The sequence below is a fragment of the Monodelphis domestica genome, chromosome 3 (genome assembly GCF_027887165.1).
Source record: "Monodelphis domestica isolate mMonDom1 chromosome 3, mMonDom1.pri, whole genome shotgun sequence".
Lineage (NCBI taxonomy): Eukaryota > Metazoa > Chordata > Mammalia > Didelphimorphia > Didelphidae > Monodelphis > Monodelphis domestica.
Genome location: NC_077229.1, coordinates 3,210,995 through 3,221,737, shown reverse-complemented (window position 1 = coordinate 3,221,737; position 10,743 = coordinate 3,210,995). Strand labels below are relative to the sequence as shown.

Here is a 10,743-nt window from a genome sequence, read left to right as displayed (position 1 = left end):
ATTTTTAAGCTTGTGAAATGCCATGTTTTTGTTTTTGTTAAAATTGTATTTAGTAGTTGGATTTTATTTAATGAGAAGAGGCATTAAAAAATAATAATAAAATTAAAAGAAAATACGTTTAAGGAGTACGGGTCTGAAGAAAATCTTCTGTACCTTGGATAAATGCAAAAAAGAATACCGAATTTCATCATTTGATCTCAGATAATAGAAAAAAATAATAAGGTTAAACGCAAACATGAAGGGGATTACCTAATTCTTACAGAGAAATTAAATGATGAAATAATAGCAATATTTAGTCTACATGCACCCAGTGGTGTTATGCCTAAGAATAGAGGATTGAATGTATTGATAATGAAAATGAAAGTTAAAATATTGAAAGTGAATTGTCTATTATTGTGGACAGAGCATGCCCCATCACAAGATTTGGTCTCCTTTGCCAGGATTTCAGGTCACGTCACTCATCCAGCCTTTCTAAAGTGATGGTCTGAGATAGGAATGTAATAAAGCTAGCCTGTACCAAGTCCCAGTTTTGTTATGAAGAACCAATGAGATCATATGGGAGACTATTAATTATTTAAATTATTCTTTATCATTGAGGCAATGGCATTTTCAAAGGATGGATTATGCCAATTTAAGCTGGAAGACTTCTTACCTGAGGGAATAGGATATGAAGCAATTTATTTTCTGACAGTCAAGGAAACGAGATAAGAGTAATATATGTGTATATATCTCTCTATAAGTATGTCTTACCGTTTGTTTTGTCTTAGAAGGAGAAATCAGACCTGAAATTAAGGCGAATCCAACAAAGGTGAGCTTTCCTGTGGAAGAAGTGAACCTACAAAGATTCATTAATGAAGGTCCTGATAACTTTGCTTCCAGGGAATTCAGTGTTGCATCTCAAAATTCATCTAATATTGGGGGCAGCTGGGTAGCACAGTGGATTGAGAACCAGTCCTAGAGACGGGAGGTCCTAGGTTCAAATCTGGCCTCAGACACTTCCCAGCTGTGTGACCCTGGGCAAGTCACTTGACCCCCATTGCCTAGCCCTTACCACTCTTCTGCCTTGGAGCCAATACACAGTATTGACTCCAAGACGGAAGGTAAGGGTTTTAAAAAAAAATTCATCTAATATTAAACACCAAAAAATGCATCCTGAGGGAAAATCTAGTGAAAATAATCAGTGTGAAAGGACTTTTATGCATGGAGCCAGCCTTTCTCAACATCAGAGAATCCACACTGGTGAGGAACCTTATGAATACAAGCAATGTGGGAAATCATTTATTGTGAGCTCCAGTCTTGCTAGGCATTGGGGAATCCACTGTGAGGAGAAACCTTATGAATGCAATCAATGTGGGAAGACCTTCAATCAGAGGTTCCATCTTGCTGTACATTGGAGAATCCACGCTGGGGGAAAATCTTGTGAATACAAGCAATGTGGAAAGGTATTCAATATAAGCTCCCATCTTGCTCAACATCAGAGTATCCACACTGTGGAGAAACCTTATAAATGTAAGCAATGTGGAAAGACATTCAGTCAGAGCTCCAGTCTTGTGAAACATCAGAGAATCCACACTGGGGAGAAACCTCATAAATGTAAGCAATGTGGAAAGACATTCAATAGTAGGTCCAATCTTGCTCAACATCAGAGAATCCACACTGGGGAGAAACCTTATAAATGTAAGCAATGTGGAAAGACATTCAGTCAGAATTCCAGTCTTGTGGAACATCAGAGAGTCCACACTGGGGAGAAACCTCATAAATGTAAGCATTGTGGAAAGACATTCAATAGTAGGTCCAATCTTGCTCAACATCAGAGAATCCACACTGGGGAGAAACCTTATAAATGTATGCAATGTGGAAAGACATTCAGTCTGAACTCCAGTCTTGCTCAACATCAGAGAGTCCACACTGGGGAGAAACCTCATAAATGTAAGCAATGTGGAAAGACATTCAATAGCAGGTCCAATCTTGCTCAACATCAGAGAATCCACACTGGGGAGAAACCTTATAAATGTAAGCAATGTGGAAAGACATTCAGTCACAGCTCCAGTCTTGTGTTACATCAGAGAATCTACACTGGGGAGAAACCTTATAAATGTAAGCAATGTGGAAAGACATTCACTCAGAGCTGTAGTCTTGTGAAACATCAGAGAATCCATGCTGGGGAGAGACCTTATCAATGCAAGGAATGTGGAAAAGCATTCACTCTGAGATCCAGTCTTGTTCAGCATCAGAGAATCCACACTGGGGAGAAACCTTATGAATGCAAGCATTGTGGAAAGACATTTAGTCGGAGGTCAAATCTTGCTGAACATCAGAGTATCCACACTGGGGAGAAACCTCATGAATGCAAGCAATGTGGAAAGACATTTCGTAAGAGCTCCAATCTTGTGAAGCATCAGAGAATCCACACCGGGGACAAACCTTAAGAATGCAAGCAAAGTGGAAAGATATTGTCATAGTTTCTACCTTGTTAGACATCAGAAAACCCACACTGTGGAGAAAAGTCATAAATAAAACCAATGTGAAAAGAAATTCAGTTGGACCTTCCGTCTTGCTGTACATCAGAAAACCTATACTAGTGAGAACCTGGAGAATCAAAGCTTTGTGGAAGGATGTTCCTATACAGTGCCAGTCTTGTTATTGCGTAAGGAAATTTCCTCTCTTCACCTTTCTAGGGCAGCATTGTGTAATTACAAATCTGTAACCCTAAAATCGTATTATTAGTACCCTATTCTCATCCTGTTTTTATGTGTTGGCATAATCAGAATATAAATTTGGTGGAGCCCTGCCTCTTTCTCTCTTCTCTTCCTGTGAGGGCAGATGAGATCATGGGGATTTTGGCCCGCTAGAAAAATCTTTGTCATGTAGTTATATTTTTTAGATTACAAACTGTAAAATTACAATGATTCGTGTATTAGTCATTAATTCTAATCTTGTCAATTTTAAAATAATCTACGCACATAATATGTATGAGGATACAGGCACTGAATTTAGGAGTCCTTTTCTTTGGTTCTAATAGCTATAGTCAGAGCTTTCTTCAATATTCAGAGGGGAATGAACTGACACAGCCATGGAGTCCAAAAAGCTAAAAATTCAACTCCAGGGTCTGAGTCCTTCCCTTCCCTAGTGTCCTCATCCATCTTTATTCAATAGGTCACATCTCTGGGATCTCTCATAGTGCAGGAGAATTCTGCACTAAGCATAATGTGGAGGAATCTCTTTTTGGATGTGTTGTAGAACCTGGGCATGCCAAAATGGCAAGGGGGTCTACAGAGATGAATTTTGTCCCCTGAATTTCAGTATTATTCTAGCTAATTGCAAGGACCTGTCCTTTAAGAGTTATCAAGCTTCTTCCCCTGAAGATCTTTCTCGAACAAAAATTTTAAATTTGAATTTTTGTTATAATACAAATCCTCCTGTGAACTTTAGATTTCTCTACTTTACTTAGTCTAACAAAAACTGGAATGTCTACAGCCATAATTTAGGATTGAGTACTTAGGAGGATCACTGATGATAGACATGTGCTAGCAAATAACAAATCATAAATAACTGACAGATCCCTGGGCTGTCCTATGTCTAGCTTAAACTACCATTGGTACAGGTGAGACAGAGGAAACTGATGTAAAAAACCATCTACATATTTCGTGTCACTTCCTCTTTCTGGCCTCTTTGGAGGTGGTGAAGTGGCTGTTGGTAGTGATCTGGGCTTTTCAGCTTCTTGGCATGGTGTCAGCTGTTTTCCCGGTTTAATGGTGAGGTTTCCTTGAAACCATACTGGAAGAATCCACTACTCTAGTTCAGGTGAGGTGTCTTCTCTGAGCTCTTGGAGTTTAGGCTGATTCTTCCTCCTTTACCTTCCAAACATCCCTTATAAAGCCTCTAATCTTCAGAGATCTCGTGGAGGGGGACTTTGAATTCCCCCTGTCACAGGCCAGGCGGAAGAAATCCTATACCATTTCCCTCTTACTGCTCCTTAATTCCTTCCCTCTATATTAACTAAACCACCATAAACTTCCAATCTGACTTGGGTAGTTTATTTGGGAAATTCCCTGCCGACCAAAAATTAATTTAGATTAAGTCAAAACCCAAGAATAATCCCTACTCCCCTGAAGTGGGTGTTGAGAAATGCCCAGTTCTGCTCAGTTTGCATGGTTGAGTTATGGGGGGTGGGGGTGAGGGTGAGTCAATTATGAAAAGAGGAAAAACAAAAGAAAAATATGAAGAAAAATAGAAGAACATTAAACTTTTTGGAGAAAAATATTCAATATCAGAATACAAATACCAAAATCTATGTATATGAAATATTAAGTAACCAACAATAAATTCATAATATGCCTTTATTTGGGTTTAGTACATTTTTAAAAGGCCCTTATATTAGTGTCCAATTAAAGTAATTTCTAATCCCAGAAGTCTGCAGGATAGAATGCAGTAATATTTCACTTACCCATTTGAAGATAAGACTACAGGAAGTTGTCATACTATGAGAAGAAAAAGAACTAGAATTTTATTTTGATAGGAAAGTGTTATTCACTGGTCTTACTCTGTCATTCTCAGGGATAGGGGTATGACAGCCAAACTTTGGTACTTGTCTGAGTATTTCACAAAGAGTGTGGATACAAGGAAGTCCTACGACTTAACATATATCAAGCATTGCAACCTCAAGTCTCACTAGGTTCAAGTCCTTTTGTAATGGCTTAGAACTGCATTAATCCTACCTGAATTGATTTCCTTTTCTTTTTGACCTATGTGATCATTTTGGCACCATTCAGGCGCTCTTTGGCACTGTTCTCCTTGGTATTATCCCATTTTCTAGAATTAGATACAATCATTAATCCCCGTCCCATAATATTTTATCAATAAGTGGCAAAATACAGGAATTCAACAACATGTTCCCAAAAACAGTATCCACTTGTCTTTGGATTATTATCTCCAATGCATGTTATAGGATACAATCAGCCTCAACAGAAGATGTTCTCTTTACATGTGAGCAATGAATCCAATCATTATAGCTTTTGGAGTAGTTAACAATATTAGGACTGGCCCTTCCCAGGAAGGCTGAATTGCTCCAGTATGCTGGAAATTCGTAATATACACCTTGTCTCCTGGGTTCAGGTCATGAAGTGAAAAGTCTGGCTTGTACTCAAACTCCGGATTTATGGAGTTTCATGCATTTGCTCTGTAATTCCTGTATGTAGGAAGCAATAGTAGTGTTTCCCCTAATAGTGATGTATATACAGGGGAGAAATGTGGATATCCAAAAAGCATCTGAAATGGTGAGATGTGTAGGTCTCCTCTATGCCTGCTTGAATGATAAAATAGGAAGAGGGAGAATTTCAGGCCATTTTTAATGTGTCTCAGTGCTGTAAAAATGGAGATTTGAACCCCATACTTCAATCCCCAGAAGTCCTTGGTACTTCCCAGAATTCCCTATAACCTCACCTGAGTGAGAGAACACAATTTTTATTTAAAGAGCTCTCACCCTCCCAAGGCTCTGTTCTTCTGCTTCTAAGCACACTCGTGTCTCTACCTGGCAGGCAAGATGTAAGTGTCTTTGAACGGGCTATTCAGCCCTAGTCACATGCTTTACTTATTTTGTATTTTCTTATTTCCTTGATTTCTAATAATCTTAATAAACCTCACAAAACGTAATGTAAAATGTAAAGGAGTTCCTGCACCTCAATGTCATGAAGGAAGCGGTACAGTGTGTCCAGGAACTGGCCTCCCCATCACTGCTCTTCATCTTTGTTCTGAACGGCATCAAGTCAACCCTGGTGCGCAGCACCATTGCCCAGGAACACATGGGCCAGCTGTTGCACCAGCTCCTCTGTGCTGGTCACCTCACTACTAGCCAATATTATCAAGGGCTCCATGAGATTCTGGAAGTGGCTGAAGACATGGAGATTGATATCCCCTATTTGTGGCTTTACTTGGCAGGACTAGTGACACCGATCCTTCAGGAATTTGGGGTGCCCATGGGGGAATTTTTCAGGGAAATCTCAAAGCCACTGAAAGCCCTAGGCAAAGTTTCTCCCTGCTACTAGAGATCCTGGGGCTGCTGTGCAAAAGCGTGGGTCACAAAAAGGTTGGTGCTCTGTGGTGAGAGGCTGGCCTCAGTTGGAAAGAGTTCCTGCCTGAGGACCAGGACATCTCTGCCTTCGTCACTGAGCAGAAAGTGTAATATATGGGGGCAGCTGGGTAGCTCAGTGGATTGAGAGCCACCCTAGAGACGGGAGGTCCTAGGTTCAAATTTGGTCTCAGACACTTCCCAGCTTTGTGACCCTAGGCAAGTGACTTAACCCCCATTGCCTAGCCCTTACCTCTCTTCTGCCTTAGAGCCAATACACAGTATTCACTCCAAGACAGAAGGTAAGGGTTTAAAAAAAAAAGAAAGAAAAGTGGAATATACACTTGGAGAGGAGTCAGAGTTGCCCCGCCGGCAAGAGCTGTCCCTCGACGAGCTGAGCCAGCAGCTGAAGAAGCTGCTCAAGGAGAGCCCCAACAACCAGCTCATTTACAACTGGATCGAGGCCAACCTGAGCAAGTAACAGGTGGTCTCCAATACCCTGGTCAGAGAGCTCATGACAGTCGTCTGTCATTCAGCCATCATCTTTGAGCACCCCCTCCGGTTGGATGTGGCTGTGCTGAAAGCCCAAGCGAAACTTCTCCAGAAATATGTGAGCAGTGAGCAGGAGGAGCTGCAGGCACTCTATGCCCTCCAAGCCCTAGTGGTCACCCTGGAGCAGCCAGCCAACCTTCTGTGCATGTTCTTCGATGCACTCTACAATGAGGATGTGGTCAAAGAGGAGACCTACAGCTGGGAGAGAAGCAAGGACCCTGCTGAGCAACAGGGCAAGGGGGTGGCCCTCAAGTCTGTCACTGCCTTCTTCACGTGGCTGCATGAGGCTGAGGACAAAACTTAATTTAACTGTTACAGTGCATAATTTGCCAATCATATTTTAACTTCTCTGTTCATTCATTCAACTTGGCCTGCGCTCTGGGGATGATATGGTACATGAAATTTGAGAATTATCTCCAAGCAAGAATATATCTGATTTTGGACAGATTCAGTAAAATGTCTTCCTCTATCTGAATCAATGCCAGTCAAGTTATTTCTTTTTTTTAAACCCTTATATATATACTGTATATTATATATATGTATATGTATATGTATGTATGTATATATATATATATGTATATATATATATATATATATATATATATATGTATATGTATGCTGGCAAGCCAAAGTAAGGATTAGCAATAAAAGCCTCTGTGCCTTGGACTGCAGGAGATGCTTCTGGCCATCTGGCCAGTTGATCTACTATGACTAGACAAATTTTATAATGTTCAGCCTTTGGCACTGTTATGAAATCTATCTGTAGGTGCTCAAAATGTGTCAGCGAAATCAGTTCTAAGAGGGAAGATCCACAGGGGTATAGAATGTGATCTTACCCTACAGGGACAGTGAGAAGGGAAAAACTAAGGGAGGGAGTGGGGCAGGAAGTACAAAAAAGGAGGGAAAGAGTGGGGGAGGGAAGTTAATAGACACTAAAAAAATTGAGATTGAGAAGGGAAGAAAAAGTGAGGGGTGGAAAGATAAGTATAAGAAGGGTGGGGATAAGGGGGACTGATTAAAAGCAAATCACTGATTTAAAAAGATAGTGCAAGAAGAATGGGCAGAACTAGGAGAGGTTGTCAAAATGTTGGGGAATCCAGTGGTGGTTATCATAACTCTGAATGTGAATGGATAGCAGTCTTCTGGAGGGCAGCCTCACAGCTGGACCCGGACTGGACAAGGTTGAGGACTTAACTGAACTAAGGGCCTAGAACTTAAGCCTGGTAAAAATGAGCCCATAGCTCAAGTGTGGTTTTTGAGGGCCCCTAAAATATAACTAAGGTTTAAATATGCCTGGACTGCTATAGAAGTGTCAGTGGGGAATCTGGAAGCCCACAAACGTGTGACCTGGAAACATTTAGTGACCCCCAGTTTAGTTAGCTTGAAGATGATCCTCAGCCCCACGTTCCCTAGAAAGGTAATGAAGCTTCACTACTTTAATAGCTCCTCAGATTCCTCCTCTAGAGCTGCATCAATCTCAGGGATTAAGTCCCCAGAGTCTAGGGTGTAGACCCTTTAAATGTTGATGTGCCAGAGTCTGAGTAAAGGGCTGTAAAAATGGAGATTTGAACCCCAGACTTTAATCCCCAGTAGTCCATGGCACTTCCCAGAATTCCCTGTAATCTCACCTAAGTGCGAGATCACAAATTATTTCAAGGGACTCTCCACCTAATTCGGGTCTCTCTACCTGGCAAGAAAATATAAGTGGCTGTGAATGGGCCATGTACCCTAGGCACACGCTTTTTAATTTTGTATTTCTTTATCCTTGATTTCTTATAATCTTTAATAAACCTCTAGAAATATAATACTTTTAGTAGCAAAACAAATTTAACTGTTACAGTTAAATGGCGACCAAATGGGAAAAACTCAATTTAAAAAAAAAAGATAGCCTCGATAATGATTTCTAAGCCACGTTTCTCCAAGGTTTTTCAGTAAAGCCTCTTGACTCATCTTGCTTCAGCCTGCTTGCCTGCTTGCCTTGCTCCTGCCTGCAGCCATCCACTCCTCCTAAAATCTCACTCTGGCTACTGCTCCTGGACTCTCTCTTCCTCACCTGGTCCCGACCCGGCCGGCCCCAGCAACTCTGGCCTCTGAGCGGATCGCTCATCGCCCCAGGCCCAGGATTCACTTCCACCAGCTGGTAAAAATGGGGGTGATTTTTCTTTAGGCTACAATTAGCCTCCACGTGCACTGGAGGCAGGGGATCACAGGTGAGAAGAAATAAAAAGAAGAAACTTTTCCAAACAGGAAGTTGATTAAAAGCATGGGGTGTTTAAAAGGATATCTTTTGAGTGTACTGATTATGTTACTTCAGGGAAAAAATTCAGTTCCCTGCAACTCTTTGGACCAATTTGGGATTCCACAAACTCAACCTCACTACGGAGGTGGGGGGGGGGGTGGCCGCTCAGTGACTCAGTGGATTGAGAGCCAGGCTTAGAGACATGAGGTCCTTGGTTGAAATCTGGCCTCAAACACTTCGTGGCGGTGTGGCCCTGGGCAGGTCATTTAACCTGCTTTGCCTACTCCTTACCAATCTCCTGCCTTCTGACAATAGGCATCTAAATGGATAATTTAAAAAAACCAGGAGCAGCTGGGTAGCTCAGTGGATTGAGAGCCAGGCCTAGAGACGGGAGGTCCTAGGTTCAAATCTGGCCTCAGACACTTCCTAGCTGTGTGACCCTGGGCAAGTCACTTGACCCCCATTGCCTAGCCCTTACCACTCTTCTGCCTTGGAATCAATATGCATTATTAACTCCAAGACAGAAGATAAGGGTTAAAAAAAAAATTGTTCCCAAATTTGTTGCTTCCCTTCTAATTTTGGATGAATTAGTTTTGTTTGTACAAAAATATTTTAATTTGATGTTATCAAAATTAATGATTTTGCATTTTGGATTTTTTCTAGCTCTTGCTTGGTTTTAAAATCTTTCCTTTCCCAAAGATCTGACAAGTATACTATTCTGTGTTTGCATAATATGCTTATAGTTTCCTTCTTTATATTTAGGTCATTCACCCATTCTGAGTTTACCTTGGTGTAGGGTGTGAGATGTTGAATTAAACCTAATCTCTCGCATACTGTCTTCCAATTTTCCCATCAGTTTTTATCAAATAGTGGGTTTTGGTCCCAAAACCTGGGATCTTTGGGCTTATCATAGACTGTCTTGCTGAGGTCATTTACCCCAAGTCTATTCCACTGATCCTCCTTTCTGTCTCTTAGTACCAAATTGTTTTGATGACCACTGCTTTATAGTATAGTTTGATTTCTGGGAGTGCAAGTCCTCCTTCCTTCCCATTTTTTCCATGATTTCCCTGGATATCACTGATCTTTTGTTCTTCCAAATAAACTTTGTTATGTTTTTTTTTCTAATTCAGTAAAAAAAGTTTTATGGTTGTTCAATGGATATGGCACTAAATAAGTAAATTAATTTGGTTGGATTGTCATTTTCATTATGTTAGCTCGTCCTACCCATGAGGAATTAATGTTTTTCCAGTTGCTCAGATCTAGTTTTAGTTCTGTGGAGAGTGTTTGTACTTGTGTTCATATAGTTCCTGTGTTTGTCTCAGCAGATAGATTCCTAAGTAGTTTATGTTGTCTAGGGTGATTTTGAATGGAATTTCTCTTCCTAATTCTTGCTGCTGAGATGTGTTGGAGATATATAGAAATGCTGATGACTTATGTGGGTTTATTTTGTATCCTGCATATCATTCTGGTAGAAGTAAAATAGTGAGCTGAAGAGTATAAATAAAGGGGTGCTCCTTTATCTTGGAGGCTTATAGGGATACAAATGCCCTGAGATTAACTGCCCAACTTCCATTCACATGTGGGAAGGTTGGGGGTTATAAAATGAGTTTCACTTCAGCTAATGGGCCTTACCTCGTGGTAGAGGCAGGCAAAAATAACCAGATTGTTAAAAAAAATTCCAAAAATCATATTTAAAAAACCCTTAAAATCAAATCATTTGAGGTATTTAGCACATTAAATTTCCAAAGGTTGTTAATACAATTATAACCAGTTCTGAAGTCCATCTATCCTCGGCAAAATAGAAAAATGCTGTTTTTTTTTCATATATGGGCTTATTCACAATAATATTTGTTCAACACAGTTATAGGGGAAAAACAACAGAATT

General features: G+C 40.5%; 1 protein-coding gene and 1 pseudogene across 1 annotated transcript; both read left to right on the top strand.

Moving 5' to 3' along the window:
• Positions 1-1,122: 1,122 nt before the first annotated feature.
• LOC103096424 (zinc finger protein 420-like) lies at positions 1,123-2,747 on the top strand. Its single transcript, XM_016432903.2, has one exon. It carries the CDS (start codon positions 1,146-1,148, stop codon positions 2,427-2,429), a length of 1,284 nt encoding a protein of 427 aa, XP_016288389.2. The 5' UTR covers positions 1,123-1,145; the 3' UTR covers positions 2,430-2,747.
• A 2,481-nt stretch (positions 2,748-5,228) lies between these two features.
• LOC100017412 (eukaryotic translation initiation factor 4 gamma 1-like) lies at positions 5,229-6,923 on the top strand (annotated as a pseudogene).
• Positions 6,924-10,743: the final 3,820 nt, after the last annotated feature.